The 26,277-nt window shown below is 42.5% G+C and overlaps 1 protein-coding gene across 2 annotated transcripts in view; it reads left to right on the top strand.

The window, feature by feature from the left end:
* Window positions 1–26,277, top strand: part of MGAM (maltase-glucoamylase) — a 69,237-nt gene that overhangs the window by 15,701 nt on the left and 27,259 nt on the right. For both annotated transcript variants that reach the window (XM_039860600.1, XM_039860599.1), the window contains exons 5-26: window positions 742–851; window positions 1,418–1,569; window positions 2,135–2,306; window positions 4,008–4,107; window positions 6,246–6,358; window positions 6,651–6,776; window positions 7,965–8,095; window positions 8,233–8,350; window positions 9,220–9,333; window positions 11,043–11,127; window positions 12,871–12,988; window positions 14,107–14,278; window positions 15,736–15,852; window positions 16,411–16,565; window positions 17,372–17,456; window positions 18,245–18,301; window positions 18,779–18,903; window positions 21,364–21,452; window positions 22,085–22,134; window positions 22,573–22,740; window positions 24,437–24,589; window positions 24,935–25,135. In XM_039860600.1, the coding sequence (XP_039716534.1) occupies window positions 742–851; window positions 1,418–1,569; window positions 2,135–2,306; window positions 4,008–4,107; window positions 6,246–6,358; window positions 6,651–6,776; window positions 7,965–8,095; window positions 8,233–8,350; window positions 9,220–9,333; window positions 11,043–11,127; window positions 12,871–12,988; window positions 14,107–14,278; window positions 15,736–15,852; window positions 16,411–16,565; window positions 17,372–17,456; window positions 18,245–18,301; window positions 18,779–18,903; window positions 21,364–21,452; window positions 22,085–22,134; window positions 22,573–22,740; window positions 24,437–24,589; window positions 24,935–25,135 (2,711 nt within the window). The remainder of the gene's footprint in view (window positions 1–741; window positions 852–1,417; window positions 1,570–2,134; window positions 2,307–4,007; window positions 4,108–6,245; window positions 6,359–6,650; window positions 6,777–7,964; window positions 8,096–8,232; window positions 8,351–9,219; window positions 9,334–11,042; window positions 11,128–12,870; window positions 12,989–14,106; window positions 14,279–15,735; window positions 15,853–16,410; window positions 16,566–17,371; window positions 17,457–18,244; window positions 18,302–18,778; window positions 18,904–21,363; window positions 21,453–22,084; window positions 22,135–22,572; window positions 22,741–24,436; window positions 24,590–24,934; window positions 25,136–26,277) is intronic.

Genomic DNA, 26,277 nt, shown 5'->3' with positions numbered 1-26,277 from the left:
GATTTCTTTGGTCCCCAACTTTTTAACTTTTAAAGAGAGGGATTTGAACTTAGTAACCTCTCAGGCTACTTACAACTCTAATATAATGTGATTTTAATCATATGGAAACAAATCCAATTATATAAACATTTTATGAAAGTTAGCCAGTCGGCGTCAGTGCACATGGACTAAACATCCCTCTTCTTCCTCCCGCCCTAAAATGTAGAGCATGAAAATGAACATCCAGGGGATAACAGAAAGTGACTGTTTGGGGGAGGCTCTCAGCGTAAAGGAGGAGGCATCCTCTCCCTCCAGAGGCCTGATGGGCTTTTCCAAGGTCTCCAGTCTCACCTGGCTTACCTAACTGGGGAGATGGCATCGATGTTTATGATCGCCTGTAATGTAACATGAAAATAACCAAGAAGGAAGAATGTACATACACAGCCCGAGGGCTGAGAGTGTACGGGGTGTGGAATTAACACAGAATGACTGATGGGATGAGAGTTAGGCCTCTTGGGGCGGTTTCCGGTCAGACTGTGTGGACGAGAGGCGTGGTGTTTGGATAAGTAATGACTGCGCTCACCTTTAGATTCTGGCCCAAGATAGCATGCGAGCACGGTGGGGTGTGTGTCGCTCTCTTCCCTTCTTTGGGGGAACCAGGCTTTCTGCCAGCCCCTTTGTCATAAAGCTCAATTATCATGCAGCCGTTGTTCACAGAGTTACACAGCCCGCTGTGTAAGCCTGTTTCTCTCTCCGCGTCAGGGTTCACGGCCCGGCTGAAAAGGTCGCCTTCTCCGTCCCTGTTTGGGAATGACATCGACAACGTCCTTCTCACAGCGGAATACCAGACAGCTAATCGCTTCCACTTCAAGGTTGCCGTTTGTTTATTTTTTTTAAAAAATCTTTTTGCGGAAGTTCTTGGGCCCCACCCGATGACTGCAGATGCTGCAAAATCAAAAATTTTGCTAATGGAGATATTTTTCCTTATTGCCATTTGTTTGTTTGTTTGTTTTTTACTGAGCACCTATATTTGAAGACTGTAGCCTTCCTCCAGTGCGGTAACTTCCTAAATATATATTGTTGGGTTGGCCAGTGAGCTCTGGCTTTCATTTATTTGCCCTTAATACCACATGGACTGTGGTAGGGAGCGGGGAAAAAGAACGATCACAGCTTTGAAAATTCTAGAGATAGTCCATCTCTGCAGACTTGGAGTGTATATTTCTCCCTAAAGACTAACTTACGCCCAAGCGTTTAACGCCTGCATTTGGGAACTTAGTGAGTACACGTACCTGAGACGTCATGCCGTTCGGATCGGTGCCCGAGTCCAGCACCCTGGGCACAGATATCGGGCGGCACTGGTGTTGGCAGGGATGCTTCTCTTTTGGAAAAACAAAGAGGTTCCCATTTCAGCTTGCTTTTACTTCATCTCCCTGGACAGTTAACTGACCAGAACAAGGACAGGTATGAAGTGCCCCACGAACATGTCCAACCCTTCAGAGGAAATGCTGCTTCTCCTTTGACCTATGAAGCGGAGGTCTCCAAGCAGCCGTTCAGCATCAAAGTGACCAGAAAAAGCAACAATCACGTTCTGTGAGTTTTGAAAACCTACCTGGGCATCAGAGCAGGAAGGGAGGAAGCGGGGAGAGATTGCGAGACTGAGGAAGGATACGTTTCAGCAATGCGCCTGAAGGTCGTCATCCCCTGTTTGTGACAGACATCCACCTCCAAATGTATACTTTTTTCTTTCCTTCTTTCCTCTTTCCCTTATTACTAATAATTTATTATAGGCCAGGCACTTGGCTGTGTCCTTCTTCTCTTTTTTCCTTCTGTTTGACCATTTTCCCCCTAAATTTCCCCTTCTTTCCTTTATTCATCTAACCACCTGTCCACCAGTAACTAGTTACGAACATCTACTATAATGCAGAAATCGTATGCTGGTCATGAGGTAGGCTGTCTAAGGGATGAGCCTAAGAAGTGTGCCACATGGTACCTGCTCTCAAGAAGTCCTGATCTCTTGGTGTCCTTGGAAAAATGTCACAGGAGGGCAAATGGGGCCAATTAAGTAGGGGGCATTGAATAATTGAAAAATAAGGACCACTTTTCTAGGTAGTCATTTTCTCTCCCACCCATCCCCGTGTTTTCCATCTGTGTCTAGGTTTGACTCAAGCATTGGCCCCCTCCTGTTCGCTGACCAGTTCCTGCAGCTCTCTATTCGACTGCCGAGTGCCAACGTGTACGGTCTGGGGGAACACGTGCACCAGCAGTACCGCCATGATATGAATTGGAAGACCTGGTCCATATTTGCCAGGGACACAACTCCCAATGGGGTAAGTTCTTAGGAGGGCCCCTCTCCATTGACTAGCACAGCCTCATTCTTGAAGGTCACTCCTGGCAGTACAGTACAATGGTTATGAGTAAGATCCCAGGGGAGGGTGGCTGGGTCTGAATTCTGGCACTGTCGCTCACCAGTTATGTGGTTCTGGGCAAGCTACCTCTCTGTGACTTCAGTTCCTCGTCTGTACAGTGGGGGCAACATACTCACCTCTAAGGGTTGTGATGGGAATTAAATGAATTGATATGTACAGAGTCTCTAGAGGAGTGTGTGCCACATAGAAAGTGCTCAATAAATGTCAACTACTTTTCATTCTATCTTCCTTTGGAACTAGCTTGTTCTGGTGAAACGTTACTAACATTGACTCTGGTTGACCTTAATAAGTCACCAACATATCAGGTTTATCAGCGAAATAGGATAAAATATCAACTAAAGTACCGTATTAGTCATTCTTGTGAAGAATGTTTGGGACAGTGAAAGAATAGAATTTTTTGTTGTTATTGTTTTCTTTCCTTTTTGGGTTTATTTATTTGTTTATTTGTTTCGTTTTGACTGCTAAAACCCAAAGCAGAGGCATTTTCTAGGCATAGAGATACAGATCTTGGTCAGTAACTTTCGTGAGTAAGCAGAACTACTGGCTGGGTGACAAGAGATCATAGGATTAATTTATGGACTGATTTTATATATTATCTCTATTCGCCAAAAGAACTCTGAAAAAATAAGTATAATTCATCTCATGTAACAAATGAGGGCACCGAGGCTCAGAAAAGCCAAATAAATTCTCAATGTAAAAAAAAGAAAAAAAATTGATAAGTAACAGATGAGGTCTAACCCCTGGCCTGTCTAACTTGAGGCCGTGCCCCTTACTATACAGCATTTGCCTGTCAGAGACACAGAAAACACATTGGGTCAGAGCAGCTGATCTGGGAGCTTCTGGTGATGGCTGTTCCATAAGGCGCCCCAAATCCTTGCCACTTGCAGCGTGCAGCCTGGGCTCCCCTATGTGAGAAACACGGGCCCTCAGCTCCCTCTTCCACCCACTGAATTAGAATCCACTGTTAACTAAAATTCCTGTGTAATTTGTATGCATACCGAATTTTGAGAAATGCTCTTCCAGAGCAGCGATTCTCAAACACGACAGCACATTTGAATCACCTGGGCAAATTTAACAAACCATCAGTGCTTGCTTTCATCCCCAGGGACTCAGTACTGTTCTAAGGCTATAAGACCAGGTCAAGTTCAGAAGTCTACTATTGCAAAGACTAGAGGACCAGACATCTCAAGTAGAACTCCATCTAGTTGTACCTTAGAAAAATGCCTGAGTCACATTACAGCTCCATGGAGCTTTTGCAGATGGAGTTAGGTCAGGTTAAGACAAGCCTCTTTGAGAGGGGAGGTTTTTGAACTACAGTTTCAAAATTCTTGTTCTTTGACGTCCTAATAGGCATCACAGACTCTCACCATCCTTCTAGATAAACGGTCATAGCTGGCTCATTCCACAAGGGAATCCTAATTCACTTGGTTAACATCAACCACATAGCACCCTTATATTTTTAAAATGTATTTGTGTCTCCTTTACTCATGAGTTCCCTGTCAGTTACTCGCAAGATTAACACTGGCTTCCTAAGTCATTTCTGGCCAGGTGGAGTTTGACTATTAGATTATAAATTTGCCATGTTTAATTATTCTTCTGCAGGATGGAACTAACCTGTATGGTACACAGACATTCTTCCTGTGCCTTGAAGATGCTAGTGGATTGTCCTTTGGAGTGTTTCTGATGAACAGCAATGCCATGGGTAAAGGACTAACGGGGACATTCATGAAAAAATGCATGAGAGTGACTCTCAGTCCCTTTCTTACAGCACTATGATTAAAAAGGAATGGAACCCGTTAGGGTCGGCTGGCCCATAGCTTAGGGCCTGCGTGCTCTGTGGTCATCACCATTGGAATGTTTTCTATTATAGAGTTAACACATATAACCGTTTCCTGTGATCTAGTCAGAGGCAGTTTGTACCTTTTCTTTTTTCTCTTTTCTTAGTCTTTCATCCAGGAGAGGGGTTGATCCTGGGCCTAATGCTGAAAGTAGCTGGGCCTAACGAGGGAGCCGCAGCCGAGCAGTGAACGTTCACTACTTCATATTCAGACACTCCAAGGGTAGCAAGGTCAAGTGGAGTGGTGAGGGATATAAAGATTAAGATCAGATTGTTTAGTACTAAACAGTCTAACATCACAGAATTCCAGAAGGTAGCTAACTTCCCATCTTTGAATGGTTTTAGACCAGATCAGTGGTGCTCAACTTTTTTCTGCTGGCACCAGTAACAACAGATCTCAGTGGCAATGACTCAGTTACCACAGGGGAAGAGATGTATCAGAATCTCCCAGGGGTGATGGTGGGCATAGGATATTGATCCCCACCCTCTTCCCGACCGAGAATCAATGGACTAGATCTATCCTGCTCAGAGCATGGCTCATGGACGGGTCACAAGCTGTTTTGGGTCTATGGTCAGATGAATATAGAAACAGAGCAGACCTTGCCGTGGCATTCACGTGCATGCACGAGCCTCCTTCCAGTAATTCATTTTCATGTTATTTTACAAAAGCATCAGTTTGCAAAAGAGTCATAAATTTAAAAACTAGTGATCTGAGGTCCTTTACCACAGACTGTGTGAAAATCAGTCTGGGTGACCTAAGGTGGTTCTAAGCTACCTAACAGAATCTCAGATGATTCCGAGAGACCTGGTAGTTCAGGAACCCACTGTGATAATGTAAGGATTGTACAGTTTCAGGCCGTTGAAGACAAGCCGAGGCAGGCTTGAAAGAAAAGGTCACAGAATCCTAGGAGTTCGTGTGCACTGTGCCTGTGACCAGTGACTACAGTTCAGTAAAACCTGACGCTTTTTATCCCTAAATGCAAACCAAGGCTATGGGGAGACTTCACCTCTGAGAGACGTGATTGGGGCATAGGGGGATTTCGAGTTTATAATATAGTCTCTGCCTTTTTTTTTTAGTTTGGCTCTTGCCTGATGTGAGATTCACTGAGCCTGGTACCTCAGTGTGTTTAGTTGGGTTATATTCCTGTAGTCATGGTGGGGTGTGGGGTAGGAACAGCATGTTGTATGGTTGTGAACGTCAAAGAAGAAAAATTTTGTCTCTACCTTCTTAGGTTCAGTATTTGGGGGCCTGTGAATCAAACTGACAAGGGACAGGTTAGCAAGAGAAAGACAGTTATTTACACACGTGACATGCATATGCACGAGAGTGCTCAAAGGCATGGTTACAATTTGTGGTATGTACCATCCTAATAGGTAAATGGGGGGAGGGGTTGGGAAAGAACTTAGGACAAAACAAATGATTTCTTAGAGAAGGTAGAGAGGTAAAAGGCACTTGTGGGAAAGCAAATGACTTTTTTGGAGATATAAATGAGCCCTTAGGAGAACAGCTGGGAGATACGATATTCCTGTGACAACGACTGTTTTGATGTGATGCCAGTTTATTGCCTCAGAGAAGCTTAGAGTCGGTCCAGAGGAGAGGATTTATGACAGCGGAGCACTTTCAGGAGGCTGTGCTTTTAGGCTGATAAGAGATTTCAGAAACTCAAGTGTCTTCAGTTTAAAATAATTTTTATGCCACAGTGGCTTATTCCGGGCCCCTTCATGAGTCTGGCTGCTTTTTCATGAGAGCCTGGGTCCTGACTCAGTCGTTAAGACACTCCAGTCACCATTTATCAGAATCTGTCACAGAGCAAATGGTTTGACTCTCACGTGCGGGGAGGGTGGACTTGGATCTTCAGAGTTTGTACCTTACACACAAAGTCTGAGGCATTTGGATCACTATATTCACGTTCAGATGACTGTGATGCTTTGGTCTAAAACTCTGTGATTATTACTCCAGAATAAGTTCTAATTTTGATTTTCTTCTTTTTCAATCTTTCAAGAGATTGTCCTCCAGCCCACACCAGCTGTCACCTACCGTGCCATTGGGGGCATTCTCGACTTCTATGTGTTCCTGGGAAACACTCCGGAGCAAGTTGTTCAAGAGTATCTAGAGGTAAACTCTTGATTCATGACTGAAGAAATCCTACATAGGACGCAAGAAAAGCAAGTTTAATATGCAAGCGTGACTCATGAGAACCTGCCGTTATACGAAGCTATTACAAATCTGCTCTGACAGATTAACCCTACTGTCAGTGATTTATAAAGGGGCTGGGAAATAGACTGACATTCTGACATTCGTGTGTGTTGGGAAATGGAATATATTCTGTGCTCCCAAGCCCACATTTAGAAAAAGTTTTATTAAAAATAAAGTATTTGCTAACTTTTATTTCATATATTTCTTCCAGCTCATCGGGCGACCAGCTCTACCTGCCTACTGGACGCTTGGCTTTCACCTCAGTCGTTATGACTACGGAAGCCTAGAAAACTTGAAAGAAGTTGTGGACAGAAACCGGGCTGCACAGCTCCCTTACGTGAGTAAGGGTTTAAAAAATTCCTCCAGAAATAAGAGTTTCCTAGAGGACTAAGAATAACGGTCTATACTTTCTCCCTCTGAGTTTTTAAAATACATAACATAAAGAGTTTTATAGATTCAGAGTGCTAGACTCTTTTGTTGGGCCAGCCATTTCTTCAAGGAGCTGGTTCTTTTTAGTAGGAAATCATACTTAGAGGCTACAGTTGTGGGGTTAGGAGCCAATCTGGTTTTGTCTCTATTTTTTATGATCATATGTTTTATTGGTAAAATTTTCTTATGCCCACCTTGATGCAGGAGAAGGCAAATTCCCCTGAGTGGGGGGACTCAAGCTCCGTGCTGAGAGAGAAGAGGGTTCTTGGCGGAGCGTGAGAAGGAATTCAAACACATGCCAAAGTTAGGTCAAAAGGAAAGTTTATTAGAGAAGGGTAAATGCAAAGACAAGAGAAAGCAAAGACAAAAAGTCTACACAAGGAGAAAAAAGCCCCAAATGTCGGGGAATTCAGTTTATATATCATTTTTTAGTTCCTGCGAGTCACAGTGTAAAGACTTTACCCATTTTCCTTTGATATGGACGTACAATGAGGAAGGAACAAGAGATGCAAAGGGAAAGAGTCCCGTAGTCTCTCTCCTACCCCATTCCCCTGGAGGCAGACACCCAGGTCCTAAAAAAGCAAGCGTCGGTTTTGTCTGGGCTCTACTATAATCATCCAGGTAAAATCAGGAGAGGATAATCATCAAAGAAGACTTGAAGTAGAAGAGAACCAACAGAACAGAACGTGGGGTAGCAAAAAGAGGGAGAAGTGGGAGAGGGAGCCCCTTTCCCCCTTTATTATGGGGGGCGTAGGGCAGGATTTAGGGAGTGGATGGTTTTCGATAGCCTTACCGATTCGTTGTAATTGCTGCGGTTTGATTGTAGACTGGTTTTTAATGCCAAGGGCCAGGAAGCATGATGCTGTCACCCTGATTCCAGGGTGGAGTCAGGCCTTAGGGAAACAGTGCGTCATTTGTTTTGAAATTGCTATTGGAAAATATAAGCATCTAGATGCCAGAGACTGATTGAGAGCCCAATTTAAAGCCCGGCACGCAGTCAGCATTTATCATGAATAGTAATAATGACAATTTGACTGACTCGTTTTAACAGGAAAATTCCTAGGCGCTGAGCCGTGGACTTTGTGTCTTCTTTCAGGATGTTCAGCATGCCGATATTGATTATATGGATGAGAGGAAGGACTTCACTTATAATCCAGTAGATTTCAAAGGCTTTCCTGAGTTTGCTAAGGAGTTACACAATAACGGACAGAAATTGGTCATCATCGTGTGCGTGTCCTACCTTCCCCAAATCACGTACTTGTACTCCCTTGTCATTATTCCCTCTCCTTCTTCCCCAATTCCCAAGCTGCTTTTAGTGCCTCTTGCTTAAAGCGAGGTTCTTCATTGTATTTTTCCCCTACTTAGGATCCGGCTATCTCCAACGGCTCTTCCCCAAGTAATCCCTATGGCCCATATGACAGAGGTTCAGATATGAAGATATGGGTGAATGCTTCAGATGGAGTGACGCCACTCATTGGGGAGGTAACTTAATAGGGAAGCTGGGGGCTGGTAGAGGGGCTGTGGCCGTGTGTGTGTGTGCATGTATGTGCAATTATTTTGTTTTACATTTTATGCTGGGGCTAAACTTTCCCTGTCCTTTCATCCCCAGAGACCTACGAGCCACCCTACTTTTTACATCCCCTTCACGGCTTCATCCCTTTAAACAATAGCCCCCATGTTGAATATTCACTCCCTCACTCCTGTTCACTCTTCAGCCGACTGCCGGCCACTTTCTGCCCCCATCACTTCACTGGCACAGCCCTGGCAAATGGCACCAGTTACCTCCTGACTGGCAAATCCAATGGCACTGTTTCTTTCTTTTCTTACTTGATTTCTCTAGTATTTGAAAAGTTTGACCACTTCTTTCTCAAACTTTTATGCGTCCTTGTTTTCCGTGAAGGTGTCATCTACTGGTTCACTTCTTATACCTCTGCTGACCTGACTATAATGTCTGGTGGGAAGTTGATAGAAAATTAAAAAAAAAAAAAGAAGGGTAATTGATGGTTAGAGCCCACAGCTTGTAAGGGGCCCGTTGAAATTTGTGTAGCGCTCTCCCTCACTTACCTTTCCTAGACTTGGAAGTGGAGAGAATGAGAGGAAGGGTGAACCAGAGCTGAAAATTCTCAAGGATTAACCAATATTTTTAAAACGAATTTTCCCGTAGGTGACCATTTGACTCCTCCTGACCCTTACTCTGAGTATTTAGAGGGCTTCGCGTTCCTAACTGGAAAGGACCTGTGCCTGGTTCCTCTGCTGCCATCATCATATTAGGAATTTCTTCAGAAGCGCTCTATTTTACTCCCTACGCATTTAATTTACTCTGAGCAATGTTCTTCTCTTTCCCCCTACAGGTCTGGCCTGGAAAAACTGTGTTTCCTGATTATACCAACCCCAAGTGTGCTGTTTGGTGGGCTAATGAGTTTGAGCTTTTCCACAACCAAGTGGAATTTGATGGAATCTGGATTGTGAGTTATTAACGTTTTGATTAATAGGTGACTGTGTATTATAGGTGAAATTTTATCGTTGAGTCATGGAACACGGGGGGAAGAGAAGAGGAAAGCGAGTATGGCAGTAATTCTAAGTCTTGCCTGTTTTGTCTGTGTGTGTTACATGCCGTCGAGTCGGCTCTGATTCCTGGTGACCCTGTCAGTGAGTGACATCCACACTGTCCTGTCCTCAGCAGTCCTGCTCAGCGCCTGTAGATTCATACCCATGGCTTCTTGTATGGAGTCAATCCATCTCACATTTGGTCTTCCTCTTTCCTGCTGCTTTCTGCGTTACCCAGAATTATTGTCTTTTCCAAAAAGCCGTGCCTTCTCATGCTGTGCCCAAAATAGGACACCTTCAGTTTTGTCATTTTTGCTTCCCCCGACGTTTCAGGCCTAATTTGCTCTAAGATCCACTTGTTCGTCTTTCTGGTTGTCCAGGTAGCCTTCCTCCAACCCCACACTTCAAATGAATCAATGTCTTTCCCCTATCGGCCTTCTTCACGGTGCAACTTTCTCACCTGTACATAGTAATTAGAAATCCAAGGGTGTGGGTTATCTTAGCCTTGGTCTCTGATGACACGCGTCTTTGCTCTTGATGATCTTTCCTAATTCTGCCATTGTTGCCTTTCTGAGTCTCAGCCCGCTTTTGATTTCTTGGCTGCAGTCTCCGTTTGAATTGATGACTGAGCCAAGGCACACAAACTCTTTAACAATTTCAGTGTCTTCAGTGTCTGTGTTGGAGTTGTGCGTTTCTTCTATAGTCACGAGTTTTGTCTTCTTGCTGTTCAAATTCCCTATCTTACTACTCAAATAATCTTACCAAACATGTAACTTAGAATCAAAATCAGATTGTTAGGGTTGGACGTAATCTGATTTTCCCAAGTCCAGCACTCATTTTACAAATGAATGAGCTGAAGGAAAAAGACGGCATATACTCCTTCCATTGTCACAAAGGACACATTGTCCAAGTGCTGGTTCAGGGCTCTTTCACGTGGACACATTGATCAGAGCCAAAGTACTCAGGTGCATGACAAAATTGTGGCTGCAGTAAGGGCAGACGTCTCATATATTGTCAAATGAAAACAAATGCAAAGCTACATTTAGGGAACTCTAGAGTTGAACTTTTTTTATTTGTAAGAGAAACGTGGGGAATTTAAACAATACAGACAGCTAAAAAATATGGAAGTGAAGCCCCTTAAAATGATATCAACCAAAAACATTTGCTATCAATATTTTGGTAAGTATCTTTCAGGACCCCTCACTTGCACAACTCTTGGCACATGCTCACTCTCTCACTCTCTGCTTATGTATATATTTTTATATGTATATGTATTTATGTGTGTATATTCATAACTATATTTAGATATGTAGAGAATGTATAAGTTGATATATATGGAATCACATAAATTGAAATCTTTTTTCACCTAATGTGTTTGGAAATTTTTCATTTTTAGTGGTTATAGACATATACAATTTCGAAAGGAGTTTAAGAAATCTCCATGAAAACTTGAATGGATAGAGGAGACAGGAACATCTATTTCTCTCCATGTACATAAGAACCGGTTTAGAAAAGAAATATCTGGAATTATTTTTCTGACTCCTCAAAAAAAAAAAAAAAAGACTATTAGTACAATATAAGGGGACGTGTTATTTTTTCTTAATAGTTTATGTTCTTTATCTTGTAGGACATGAATGAAGTCTCCAACTTCGTTGATGGTTCACTTTCAGGATGTTCCACAAGCAATCTCAATTATCCCCCATTCACTCCCAGTAAGTCTTGGTGATTAGTCTGATTAAAGTGTCAATGCATATTTGGTATTTTAAATTCATGAGCATTGATATGAAGAGCCTGGAATGGGAGTTTGTACATAAGCATACATAAGGAAATAAGACTATGGGTAATATAAAAAGAAAACTAGGAAAGAAAATCAAAATACGCGATGCTTTCCTAAATGAGGCATAAATTCAAAAGGAGGCAATCTAGTTCTTCTACCTACAGTCCAAGATAGTTCTAGGGAAAGGGCCAGAGAAAATGGGCAGAAGCCAGAGGCTACGGGTTAGTCCCTTTTGCTGTAGAAGTTATCCCCCACAGGTCAGGGCTGACCATAGAGAGACCAGGTAACCAGGCTTGGTCTTCAGATGAGGGTCAAGTCTGGTGATATCAAGAGTGTGAAGAACAGACCTGGACCATAGGATGAAGGGAAGCCAGAACCTGTGGTGTGGGGGGTCAAAGTCAAAGTCAGAGAATATGGTGTAAGTGCACTCTGATTGAACTTTTGGACAGTGCTGTGTTTCACAGTTTGGCCCCGAAACCACAGCACTTACTGTAGTCTGAAGGAAGCTAAAGGCTCACAGACAAATTGTATCTTTTATTAAGAAAGGGCCATCTGTCAACTACTAATTTGTACTTCTTTAACCCTTCACCCCATTCTGCCAGCCCTCCAGCCCCCTCCCCTCTGGCCATCACGGGAGAAGTACAAATTAGTAGTTGATAGAAGGTCACGGGGATGGGGAGCATAGCATAAGGAATGCAGTCAGCAGTAATTAATGGCTAGGTGGAGAGCCAGGGGAGAGAAGGAGAAACTAGGGGGATCATTTTATAAACTATATAAATGTCTAACCAACATACTGTATACTTGAAACTAATAATAAAATAAAATTTTTAAAAATGTATACTTTTAATAACAAAAAAGAAAGAGAAAGAAAAAAGAGAGAGAGAAAGGGAGAGAGAAAGAGAGAAAGAGAAAGGAATGAGCTGCTAGAATTGTAGCATGTCGTAAAGACTTCCAGTCTGGTGGGAAAATAGGAAATTAAGGCAGATGGGTCAAAATCAAATGTTGAGAGACAGTTCATACTTTACTCTTTTGGTGAGAGAAGTCATTTCTGTTTTAGTAAGAGGGAAATTTGATAGTCAAATGGTTTGGGAAATAGTAATCTGGCGTTAGTGTGCAGTATGAATCAATCAATAGATCAGAAGTCAATTTGCCAGCACTAAACTTTTGCGACAGTCAAAATCCAAAGGTGATTTGGATCTGAACTAGAGTGGATAACTTCTACAGCAAAAGAAGAGCCAAAAAGAAGAGGTGAATGGAAGAGAGATCAGGCAACCATCTTTTATAACATATGGTCAATGAGAGTCAGGGCGAGAAGTTAATTTACACTTTCATCCAGTATTTCTATTTTCAAACCACTTAACTTAGCTCAGTTTGAAGAATTAGACTCTAAATCTAATTAGACTCTAAATCTAATTAGATTGTCTTGCTTCCAAATGCCTGCCTCCCATCACGTGAGCACCCAGGTGGGAGACTATGTGTGGGTCAGCACAATTTCTTTAAGTATCAGAGAAACTACCGCCAATGGATAGCCCTCTGATGGTGAGAAAGCTACATGATCATTTACAGGATGGCCACAACGAATGCTTGCTCAGGGAGCCACCATTTTAGGTTCTATGACAGTTGACGAGCAGAGAAAGTGTGTCTGTGTACTCACTGCTTGATCCTTCTTTTGTCCCAGGAGTCCTGGATGGGTACCTGTTCTGTAAGACCCTCTGCATGGATGCAGTGCAGCACTGGGGCAAGCAGTATGATGTCCACAATCTGTATGGCTACTCCATGGCCATTGCCACCGCAGAGTAAGGCCACTATTGCTGTCGATTTAATACATGTCAAATTATCGATCTTGCTAGGTGCTAGGTGCCACTGTGTTACTTTTAAGAACTCTGCAAGATAAGTATGGTTATTATTATCAAATAAGCGAAGGAACTACGTAGCACATAGGGAAGAAAGAATCCAATAAATATTTGTGGAATGTAGGAAATGGAAGAATCAATGAATAAATAAATAAATGGGAGATTGGAAAAGAAAGAGAAGTAACCAAGGTCAAACAGCTAATAAATTATAAAAACACAATTTAAGCCCATTTCTGCATGAGTCCGAGGCCCATATATTTTCCTTGCTGCTATACTGTATAGACTGGAGGGGTAAGTAACTCAAATCTCATGCGCTTTGGCATTTTAGATGCTGACTCTTCATCCTTCTAATGTGTTGTGTCTGCCTTTGTGCGTGGACTCAAATTCTGTAGTGAAGAGAAGGTATCGAGAATTTTCTCTATTTACTGTAACTGTGACAGCAACAAGCCAGACCAAACCACACTTATTCATAAGCAAAGTCATGGTATAATTTTAGCCTTCTTGAAAGTTGTTGAACAAATTTTAGCGTAAATGTTTTTAAGTATATGATAGACTTCTAATTTTAAAAATGTAGATATTTACTTATAAAAGTACCTGCATGCATATATAATTGTAAAATGTCTTTTCTTGCTACAAAATTGTGACCAAAGTGTTTCCACTTAGAAAGAATTGAATTTCCAAGAGGGGGCTCTCATAAGTTCATTTTTGTGGATGTCTGAAATTACACAATGGGAAAGATCAATGTATATGTACAGCCATGTAAAGTTAAATCTCACCTTTGTGCCATGAAAATTGTATATCTCTAGTTACTAGCTTTTTCAGGCTGCTCTGGAAATTCTTGGAAATTATGGAGTTAATGATGTACATAAAACACCTGAAAACAAACTAAAACATAAAATCTACTCAATGGTGCAGTCTGCTTCTAACAGCAGCTCTGACCCTACCAGGAGAGAGCTGGAGGAGAAGAATGTGGGATTGGCTTTTGAGACCCTTGGTATATGTCGCTGGGCAGAGACATGCTAAGGTCACACATTGACTCCTGAGTCTTCCTTCCTTTCCAGAGCTGTCAAAACTGTGTTCCCCAATAAGAGAAGCTTCATCATAACCCGTTCTACCTTTGCGGGATCCGGCAAGTTTGCAGCCCACTGGTTAGGAGACAACGCGGCCACCTGGAATGACCTCCGCTGGTCCATCCCCGGCGTGCTCGAGTTCAACCTTTTCGGCATCCCGTTGGTGAGTCCATATCCCAAGCTCTCTCCTGCACCTCAGTCCCAAGAAAGCCTCATTTTAGACAGTTTCCAACCGTGAAGCTTCCCTCTCCCACCCTCCATGGCCCAGGGATTTAATATCTTGAGAGCATGTGCTTTATCTACATCAGTATGGCTCTGATACCATGATGTTCTTTCCTGTATTGTCTTATAAAGTTCAACTTTGAAGTGATATCATTAGAGTATTTCTTTCTATTAAAGTATAACATACACTCAAAAAAATTGCATATATCCTTGATGAATTTTACAAACTGAACATATCTATATATCTAGCACCCAGATGAAGAAACATAACATTGCCAACACCCAAGAGATGGCTTTGGCATCTTTTGTTTAAATTCAACATGTATATTTATTGAGCTCCTACTATGTACAGGTACTAAGCTATGAATGTATGATGAGGGTGGAGAAAAGCATAAATATAGTAACAGAAACACCCTCTCATTCCCCATAGAGTTTATAATTTAGTAAGAGGAGACACATACAAACAAATAATTATGACAAGCTAGAGTAAAAGTGCCAACAGGGACATAAACACTAAATATTAAGGGAGATCCTGAGAAAGGGACTTATCAGCTCTGACAAGATTACACAGAACAGAGGGTGTCATGGGAGGAAGTCAAAGAAACTTCACGGAAGTTTGAGTTTATGACCCTTGAGTTTAACAATGAAAAGTGGGTATATTTCATCAGACTAATGGGTGAGGTCATTTTAAGATCGAGAAATGAATATGAACAAAAGCACTAAGGAAGAGGATTTGATGTGTCTGTAAGGATTGGGGTGTAGCACTGGAATGGGAAGAGATGCTGGAAAGGTGGGCCGGAACCAGGTTTTGGGGAGCTCATAAGATAAGCTGCAAGGAGACCCTGGAGATTTTTGAATAGGCTAGTGACAGTATCAGATTTCAGTTTTGAAAAATTAATTCTGATAGTAGTGTGGTCAAAATAGTACAAGCTATGGCAGAGAGAATGCAGTTAACATTAATATGATGGCTAGATGGAGGGCCAGGGGAGGGAGGGAGCAATTGAGGGGAGCGTTTTATGAACATTATAGATGTCTAACCAATGTACTGTATACTTGAAACTAATTTAAATAAATAAATTTATATAAAAAATAGTATTAGCTATATTTCTACTTACTAGTCATCAAAAAGTTATTGCATATCAAGTGTTTTATTTACATTATCTTATTTACTAAAACCCTATTACTTAGTGCCCACTTTAGCAAAGTGAGGAAACTGAGGCACAGAAGGGTTAAGTAATTTACTCAAAGTCACCTGGCAATAAAGAGTGGACACGGGATGTAACCCAACTCAATCACACTGTGTTAGCCTTCACAGTAAGAGGCTAGCAGAGTTCAGTTGGGAGGTTCCAGGTGGAGAGCAAAGAGGGGTGTGCTCATGAGCAGTCTGTGACCTTCCAGGTGGGTCCTGACATATGTGGCTACGCACTGGATGCCCCTGAGGAGCTTTGCAGGCGGTGGATGCAGCTGGGAGCATTCTATCCATTTTCCAGGAATCACAACGGCCAAGGCTACAAGGTAAGTCTCCCAGGAGATAGGGCCAAAATAAACAGCATACATTAGGACTGGACTTTTCTGCATCCTCGCCAAGGAATCTGTGGAGCCAGCCTGCTGCCTGGTGCTTCACTCGGGCTAATTTGCACTACCATTTGCAATCAACAAGGGTTATGATGTGCCATTAAGACGCCCTGTACCACTGCCTCTGCTGTTTCGACCTCTGCAGTTGAGGAAATGGCGAGTCTGTTTATCAAACCTCTCTATGCTTTATCTACATTGCTCATTTTGTAATGAGAATCAAATGAGGAAATATTTCAAAATTATTTAACTGGCAGTCTCCTGAGAGAGCACTCTTAAGGAGTGAGTGTGGGGGGCTGAGCTGCAAGGTGCACAGTGGCCTTTTGCTTGGTGAAATGGTCTCCCTTTGCCCAGCTACGCTGATCAGAGACGAAGTTTGCAGTCTGGGTCCCGGGGTCTTTCAGGAAGGAAACGCTTCCTTGTGACGAATAGTCTGGAATTCTCCAGGTGCTTCTGTGATTCGTAGCCAGATCACGATTGCAACCTTTTGTTTTCTTCCAGGCCCAGGATCCTGCCTCCTTCGGAGCTGACTCCCTGCTGTTGAATTCCTCCAGACACTACCTCAGCATCCGCTACACTCTGCTGCCCTATCTGTACACCCTCTTCTATCGCGCCCATAGCCGGGGGGACACAGTGGCCAGGCCCCTTCTGCACGAGTAAGTCCATTTAACCCAGAGGACTTTTTGTTGATGCAGCTGACATCACACACACACACACACACACACACACACACACACACACTCCCCAGATACTATCCTAGGGGTACATGTAAGTATTACAGACTGTTCCCTTTTGGGGAGGGAACTATACCAACATTGTGGGACTTGGGGGTCTTTTCTTTGTTCTGCTATGAACTGGTTCTTTATCTTAGACGAATCATTTTCGTTCTTTCATCCTTAGTTTCTTTAGTCTTAATTTAAAGAATTTGCTAGCTTGAACTTGACGGTCTCTTTTGTAAGGCTCTATGTTGGGGCTCTAGGACTTAAAAGACTTTCCTTGTCAAAACCAGTTACTTTCCTGGGTGTCCTTAGGCCCTCAGGCACATACCTGCTTTATTATGTATTCATTATTTTGGGCGAGTTTTTGCCATCTCTTTGGCTGCTGTTTTTTTTGTGATCAGATCTAGTTCCTTCTTGCTAGTCAGCTGAAGTTTTAAAATATATTGCTTATCTTACTTATTTTTTTTAGAAGGGAGATATGGTGGATATAATTACAGCCTGGAACCTGCCTAGCATAGATACTGGAATAGGAGCTTATCCAACCTGGGGGAAGAACAGGCGGGTGCATGGGCTGGGAAAAGTGGGCCTCGCTGTGGGAGTGGGGAGGTGGGGCCTGATAGGTGTCACAGAATGACTTGGGGGAGTTTGTCTTAGGCAGGGATCCTGCACATTTTGGGCAGGCTGTGCGGGAGCCTCCAGAAAGCAGTAGCCCAAATCTCGGTGAACATCTCTCCAATCTCCAGGTTCTACAGGGACAGCAGCACGTGGGATGTGCACCAGCAGTTTTTATGGGGGCCCGGCCTCCTCATCACTCCAGTTCTGCATGAGGCAAGTGTTCCCCGGAGATATGCTGGTGCCTCTGCTTCTGTTCCCGTACCCACCAATCTCTTCTCTCTTCCCGGAACCCTTTACCTTCTCTTTATTCCAAACCCATTTCCAGCACCTGTGGCAGTCGGCCTTGAAGACAGTGGGCCAGGGTCAAAAATAAATTAGAGGGAGTAGGATATCTGATACTCGTACTTTTTTTTTTTCCTCTAAGTCTTTTTTCTTAACCAAGTTTCCAACCATTGTAGAAGCATCTGCTGGTGAATCTGGGTTGAAGAATGGTCCCATTTGGTGTTGGATTCTCAGAGCAGATCACTACTTGCCCCGTCATATAGAGGCAGAATGGAATAGTAACCCAGCACTCACTGTGAGGTCAGGGCGCTCAGAGTGTGATTGTTGTCGCTGCCACGTAGTACCAGTGAGATCTGGTACAAGTTGTCATGCTAGTTCCTCAGCTGTAAATGTGAGATAATACTCATACTTGTCAGTGGGAGCTGTTGGAAAATTGAACGAGGTAATCAATGTGAAGCTGGGGTTTTCCCCACAATACAGATTTCAATATTATTATTATTCTTCCTAATATCGTTCCATTTGGGTTTTTTCTTTGAATGGCCAAGTTATTGCCTCAATTATTCCCAGGAGAAGTACAGCATGATTCGGTAACAGAGAGAAAAAAGGCTATTTATGCACTTTTAGTTATGGTGAAGAAGTCCCCTAGGGAATGCTAAGAAATTTATTTTATCCCTTTATGAGACCAGCTCATGGAGAACAATATTTTGTCTTAATTTCAGGGTGCAGAGAAAGTGATGGCCTATGTGCCCGATGCCGTCTGGTATGATTATGAGACTGTAAGTAGCTTTGATTTTTCTTAAATTCTTTGAGACCATAGCTACAGCCGTGTAGACGAGACACCTCCCTGGAGAGAATTGTCTGTCCATGCACTGTGTTTCTGTAGTGTTTTCTCTAATTTCATAGTGGATTAGATGAAGTGAGCCTAAGTTATTTAACATCAGTCATGATAAAACCTGAAAAGCATACTTTCATATACTTTATTCATCAATAAGGTAGAGGTGCCAATGGACAATTTGAGCTTTGTCGTGAGTCAGATTACTTGTTCAGAACTATCAGTTCATGTAATATATGTCAGATAGCCTCAGCGTGGCATGAATATTACTTCAAGTCCCCAAGTAATGGCAAAATCTGTTCTTAATTTTTTCCCCTTCTCTTGTTTGATTGCCCAATTAAACAGTAATTCTGCTAGGTGACAATGAATTCAGATGAATGCATTGTCATGCCAGTGTGTGTGATTTGTCCACATCCATCAGGGGGGCCAAGTGAGATGGAGGAAACAGAAAGTGGAGATGGAGCTTCCCGGAGACAAAATTGGACTTCACCTTCGAGGAGGCTACATCTTTCCTACCCAGCAGCCAGCTACAACCACTGCAGCCAGGTACAGCATGGCTGGGTATTTCCTTCAAGGGGGAGGCCGATGGAGCTGGTCATTTCTGTTCCCATCTGTTGCCCTTACAGAAGGTGCCGGCGCTTTATGTGGAGGGTGGGGAGGGGCTCTGGCGTGTATGGACTGTTTCAGTTTTAGCACTGAAAGTCTCGTGTCTTGGGAAACCTCTCAATTCCAAGCAAATGGGGTCTGTTGATCAACTTAGCTTCCTTGGCCAGACCATCCACCCATTGTGCCATGCTCTTGACTCACTGTCATTTCCAGGGAGTGGGAGTTCACTGTTCATTCCCCTAAAATCTCAACTTTCCTGTTCTTTCTTCCCGCTGAGCCATTTTTTTTTTCTTATGATGCAAGATAGAGTTCAAAAGTTACTTCTACACTTCAGATCTCCCTCATATCACTGATTTTTCCTTTATGATTCTTTGATTCTAAAATCATGGACCCCATCTGTACTCTACGACGCACACGTTTATAGCTGCATCTCTAAAAGTATGAGCTTGTTTGTTTTTAATAGACTAGAAGTTCTTTGGAGTTTAGAAGCCTGCCTTTTCTTTTGAACCTTATTACCTTGATTTTTAACATTTAGATTTTCTATGATACGATAGAAAATCCTTCTACATCCAATACCAGCTGATTTCTTTTTCTCTAGTTGTTCAGCTCCATACTCTTCTGCATTCTGATACCAGAATTAAATTTCCAAAATGAAATCTCAACTTATTGCTCCCCTGCTTGAAGTTCAAACCCTCGCATTAGTACGGCTTTCAAGGCCAATCACAGTCTGGTTCCAAGTTCACTGTGTCTCCTGGCACACCTTAATACACACCTGTAAATGAGCCATGCCAAAAATCTTGTTATTCCTCAAACACGCCCATCCATTTTATTGCGTTTGGACATCAGCATTTATTATCCTTTTCAACAATCTTTGCCTGATGCGTTCTTAATAATCCTTCAGATTAAAATCAGATTTTATTGGCAAGAAATCTCCCCCAACTCTTCTGGCTGAAGAAATGCTGCCACTTCCAGTTTTATAGTTATTGTTTTTTTTTTAAATTCTTTTGCTGTTCAGCTGATTTTTTTTTCCTTTCCTTGATATTGTTAAGTATTTCAATCATAGTTATTTTATACTTTGTATCTGAAAATTCTATTATTTAAAGTCCTTAGTGGAATCAAAATCACTTGTCAGTTGTTTTTGCCAACTCTCTGTCATGCTGGCTTATTACTTCGTATATTGAGTAGTTTTTGTTTTTCAAATGTGGTGATCTTTAGGGTCCAAATGTGGATCTCGTTCCTCTAGAGAGGATTCGCCTTCTCTGTGGTCGCAAGCCAAGACTGCTGTCAACTTGGGGTCATGTTAACTCCCGTCAAGGGACACGTGTTGTCATTTATCCAGGACCAAATCGTATTTTAGTGCGTGGGTCCTTCAGAAGGTCTAGGTCCTCCCGAATATCTAGTCTACCACACTGCTACAGGTGTCATTTTAGACTTCTGTATTTTAGCTTTTGTGTCACTCTTTACTTCCTTCTTTGATTATTTGGTGAATATGTTTGATCTTCCTTACAATGTTTAAGGTCATCAGTGGAATATGACCTATTTGTCTCACACTTCCTAGCAAACGAAAGCCACTCCATACATGCGCGTTAGATGAAAGCAGGTGATTTTGTTGATAATGGCACCTGACTCGCACAGGGCAGCATGGAAGGCTGAGCTGTGAGAGCATACAGTGGGGACTTGCGGTCACGAGGGATGCGACAGGAGCAGAAACTTGGTAGGCAGTCGAGAGGAGTGGTGAAATCAGGAAAGATTCCAGATGCGTTGGCTCTTTCTTTCCCCCTTTTCCTCTATGTTCATCTGTTTCACCATCTTTTTGAGTAGTTTTATGTGTTTCTTATTCTGAGTTATGAAACATAAAGATAATGAGAACGTTTTACTTTTCTCTCAAAACAAATAATAAATAATAAAATTAGGAAAGTTGCCATTATAGAGAATGGACGTTATTGTATTTTATTGCTTTCTGGGTCAAAATGGTTTTTAGGCAGAGAAAAAAATATATTCCCCCACCAGTTAATACTTCTCCCGCATGTATCGTCTCTAAAGTCGTTAGGCTGAAGCAATCACTGTCTAGGATTTCTTTCTCTTCTAATGGTCTATATTCTATACAATATTTACATCAGCAGCTTTTATTATAGCTAATCCAGTGACTCTGGTGCTTAAATTCTTGCCTCCTACATAGATGTTTATCGCTCATGTTTGGGGTGTTCCTATCTCCTGTGACATTACTGATTCTAGAGGAAGATGCACCTGTCGATTTTGCCTTCGTGCCTGAAGACAAGCAGAGCCATCTGCTGCCAGTACCCTTTCTCATTTCAAATTCAAAGGAATTGTTCCCAACTCCTTTGACAAAATTCTTTGAGTTTTAAGTCTTTATCTCTTAATCAATCTTGTCTCCCACAGTCGCCGGAACCCTCTCGGTCTCATCATTGCCCTAGATGATAACAAAGAAGCAAAAGGGGAGCTTTTCTGGGACGATGGGGAAACAAACGGTGAGCACTGCTGTGACGATGTCTCCATTCCCGAGCCTGCATCTTTGAGATACTCCTGCTGATCATTCAGCTGTGGGAGAAACCGTACCAGGCACTGTAGGCTTAACCACTCAAGAAGGAAAATTTTGTTTTTGGGCAGTGGTAGACAGACCCATGATGGAAGGAAAACGCATTTCTACCTGTTAGAATTCTCCCAGTGGCCAGCAATATTCATAGGCTCTCATTTTATTGTCAGCGAGAACCTGAAAGATATTTTCAAGACTCTTCCTGCCATTCCGTATAGACATCACCCCCTGAAATGCTAATGAACAAATGTCGGTGATATGGAAAACGTATCCATGCTGGTGAGGCAGTGAGGATACACTTTTCTAGTGTGTCTACTTCTAGCTTCTTAGCACATTATTCTGTCTCCAGTACATTCACGACTCTTGTGGCTCATATGCCTTGGTTCCCTTGGAAGGGAACCTTTTCAAGGTCAAGGTAGAAATGAAAAGGGAAAACAGTGGCTTGGCCTGGGAGACGCTGCCTACATTCCTGTCATTCTCAAGATGCAGCTTCAAGGACAGCACAGTAAAATCTGTTTGTCTGTGGTGGGCAGACCAGAGTCTGACTCATCTTTCTCTCCCTTTCAGATACTGTGGCCAATAAAGTTTATCTCTTCTGTGAGTTTTCCGTCACCCAAGTGAGTAGTATATTTTTATGGATCTTATGCGTGAGCTTTTGTCTGACCATGAATCATGCGTGTTTGTTTATGTGTGTAATTATATTTGTAGCTTCATATGCATTTATGACTGTAGGTGAGCATGTTTCAATATATGGATTAATTCCCAATAATTGAGTCATCTCTGTTAGTAAACAGAGAATGATATGGATAAATCAAAGCCTTCAGTTTTTTCAATGCAGTTTTTAAAAATTTCTGTGAGCATGTCTTTTTCTCCGTCCCATCCATTTGACTCTGTCTCTTTTCCAACTTGGGGAGTATCAAGATCAGTTTGTACCCCTTAAGCACACATTAGCAAAGACAGCCGAGAGGCAGGCAGAGCAGTTTTAGGCAGCGTGGAATATTTGAGTGACTTGAGAATCTGTGTATCATAGGTAGACCTTTGTGCTTGTTTTGCAGAACCGCTTGGATGTGAAGATTTTGCAGTCAACCTACAAAGACCCCAATAATTTAGTTTTTAAAGAGATTAAAATCCTTGGAACCCAGGAACCTAACAACATTACAGTGACACATAATGGCGTCTCAAGTCAAGTTTCTCCTAATGTCACTTACGATTCTAACCTACAGGTAAAATTTTTTTTTTTAATCCATTTCGTTGAGATCGTTTATCACAAATTCTTTATAGCTTGTGGCGTCCCTTCTTGCCAAGGCCACGGATCCTGAAGGACCAGAATACTCTCTGAGGCCTGGGGTGGGAAGTCGGAGGGTGAGGAGAGGAGAAAAAATGAGGACTATGCCAGAGCTAGAAGCGATGAGGGAGCTGCTGAGAAACTGGATGGGGAAAACCGGTCTCTCCATCCTTACTTCCTGACGCACCCCAGGTTTTCTCTTTTCTCTGGGCTTAGCAGTGGCTGGGTCAGCATAGTTTGTGGGGGACCTTTCACATTTGGAGCAAATAAGTAAATTTCATCTTCTACTATAATGATATATCAGTGACATTTGACATTCTGTCCTGACAGCATACTTTAAGGACACATACATTATAAAGTTAGAAAGAAAGTATTGTTTTTTTTTTGGTTATGAGTACACCAAAGTCCAAGCCATCTGAATGCTGCATGTATGAAAACAAACTCAATAAATGTTTGTTTTAAGAAATTAATTGATATAGGACCAAAGGAACTCTGTTTAAATTTGGGTAGTGGGGAGACATGATTTATACACACGGAACTACTGGGTAGGGGACAGGCAATCCAAACCAACACGTAAGAACCCTTAGATTATGCTAATATAAAGTTAAAAGCTTAATGGAGCAGTTGAGCAAAGCCCTCGGAGAAGGCAGGGCTGATGATGGACTTTGAAAGACATTACGTCGAGATTTGTTTGGCTACAAGTGACAGGAAATTCAGCAAAATGGTGGTTTCAACAAACTGAGATTGTTTTCCTTTTGCAGTAAGAGGTTAGAGGGCGGTCGGCTGTTGGAACTGGTTTGGTGGCTCCAGGTTGTCAGAGTTGAGGTCTTCTCTTCCTCGTGATTGGAAGTGGCTGCTTCATTCTAGCCACCATGGCCTCGTTAGAGTAGAAAAATACATAGAAAAAATATTAAACATCTTAATTACTGTGTGGGAGTCAATGAAGAAGGTTTTAATGTTTCGAGGCTTTGGTCTTGGAGAAATGAAGAGGCTGGGATGTTAGAAATAGAAGGAAACGTAATGAATTTACCAATTCGCCAGTTTCGCAGTTGATGAGACTGGGATCCAGAGAATTGAAATGATTCATCTAAATTTCAACAGCAGAATGGAGATGAGAACTAGGCCATATATGCTTGTTCCTGTGTTCTTGTCACCGAGCCATATAAATGGGGGACACTGGTTTGGAGAATGGAGGGCAAGAAGATAAACTGAATTAGGGATTACACTGTGTGTGCGTGCGTGTGCGTGCGTGTGCGTGCGTGTGCTCATGCGTGCGTGTGTGTGTGTGTGTTATGCTACAAGAAAAATGCAGAAGAGAAACGCTCCCTACAGAATAAGGTAGAAGAGGAGGAGTTGGGGGAGGAGGGAAAGGGGTGATTACAAAATGTTTCATTTGACAAAATTCTTTTCAAAATGTCATACGTAAGATTCACAGAGTTGTGACATTTGCCCTGTTGCTATTGGATAGTCCCCCCGACCTACCGCCCAAATAGCTCTCTTCATATAAACTCCAGTGGCTTGTGACTTGAATTGTTGAGTCTGGTCTGATTTCTGTTTCCTTTCCTAAAAGAAGTCTCAGATCTTGGAAGGCCTCTGTCCTGAGGGTAAATTTCCTTGTCACTCCATTCCTACAGGTGGCCCTTATCACAGGACTTGACCTCGTCCTGGGAGAAGTATACACGGTGGAATGGGACCTGAAAATACAGGATGCAGAAAAAATAGACTGTTATCCAGATGAGAGCGGTGCTTCTGCAGAAAACTGTGTTGCGCGTGGCTGTGCCTGGGAGGTAACCACCCTGATGGTGTCACCATACGTGACAATTTTCTACACTTAATCTACAGTTTCGTGAGCATAGCACTTGTACTTAAAACGCACAGAAAGAAAAGACTTCTGAAAGAACCTGAGTTTTTAACTGGGTACGAAGGATCAGTAGGGAGAGGAGTGAGATGTTCTTTTCCCCCACAAATATTTTGCATGGAGACCAGGAATTTAAGCTTACGTCACTACCAAAGAGTGTGTAGGGAAGTCAGTGATGTCTGCCTTTATCTCCCTGTAAATTGCCTTCTGTAGCCCCTTTGTGTTTACTAATCCTAGGACCATATACTGAGCTGACTTTGGCTTTACTTTTCAGGCACCTGGTTCTCCTGGAGTCCCTGTTTGCTATTTCGTCGAAGATCTATACTCCGTCAGTGATGTTCAGTATGACTCTCATAGGGCCACAGCGGTCATCTCCTTAAAGTCTGCTCTTTATGCCAACGCTTTTCCCTCAACACCTGTGAGCCTCCTCCGTCTGAGTGTGACCTACCACAAGAATGACATGCTGCAGTTTAAGGTACGTGTTTACAGTCTCTGTATCGAGTACTGGTCAGGTACTTTTCAATTCCGTTACTTTCTGTTGGTCAGGGTTACAGAATCTGAAAATGAGTTTGCTTGTCCAAGTTAACTGTGCATCTCTGTATGGATGGTGGTGACATTTACTGGGCCGAGAACATTGAAAAGGTTTGAGCTAGGTTGGGCAAATAAGATGGTGAGGTTGGTTTTGAACACCAAATTTGGGATACGTGTGAAATAGCCATAAAAATGTGGTGGTCTCTCTTTCCTCTGATTTAATTACATCTAAGCACTAGCGACGGGCTGGTTTTATGTCTTTTTCTCTACTAAACTGTAAGTTTCTCAAAGACAGGAATTTGTCCTTTCGTCTTCGTGTTTCTGAGCTCAGATGTTCATTGAAAGTACAGGAAAGACATCCAGCATTGCCTGCCAGGTTCTCCCCAGCCTGACTCGGCCTGGACTCTGAGTTCTTGCGCCTCGTCTAATGGAGGAGTGATGCCCTTTTACATTTCTCTCCTCCCCGTGGCACTGGTGCATGTGGTAGGCGCCTAATGGGTTTGAAATGAATGAACTTGCTTAGGTTTCCACCCTCGACTCTTTATGACTCTATTTCCCGATCACACGGTCACTCTCTCCAAAATATTTGCCTCTTTCTTACCCTGCTTTAATGCTCTGTGCCTTTGCCTTTATTTCTCTACCAGGAACGACTCGATCTCCTTTATGTGCTTAGTGCGTGGCTTCGAAGCTTTTAAGACTCGGCCTGTATTTCCCCCCATGAACCCGGCTGAGTCTCCCGGAAAGTGTTAGATCTGCCCTTCCCTATAATGTCACAAGCACTTCTCTATAGCTGTACCTTAGCTTATGTTACCCAAGTATTGTGGGTGCCTCTCTTTCACCTCTCGTTAGCATGTGAATTCCTTAAAAACAATAATGTGTCTTATTAAGTTTAGTTAGCTCTCGTGCCTCGTATAGTATCAGCAGGAATACAATAGATACTCAGTGAATTAATTTCGATCTCATTTTAGCAAGGACAGCTATGATTATTTTAATCGAGTAGAGTTTGTTTTGGGTTTGTTTTATTTTCAGTTCAGAAAAATTTTCAGATATTCACATACACTCATACACCTACACATAAAGTAATAA

This window comes from Pteropus medius, unplaced genomic scaffold, assembly GCF_902729225.1.
Source record: "Pteropus medius unplaced genomic scaffold, Ma_sr-lr_union100, whole genome shotgun sequence".
Taxonomy (NCBI): domain Eukaryota; kingdom Metazoa; phylum Chordata; class Mammalia; order Chiroptera; family Pteropodidae; genus Pteropus; species Pteropus medius.
The sequence above is the reverse complement of the archived record's forward strand: the minus strand, read 5'-3'. Positions and strand labels throughout refer to the sequence as shown.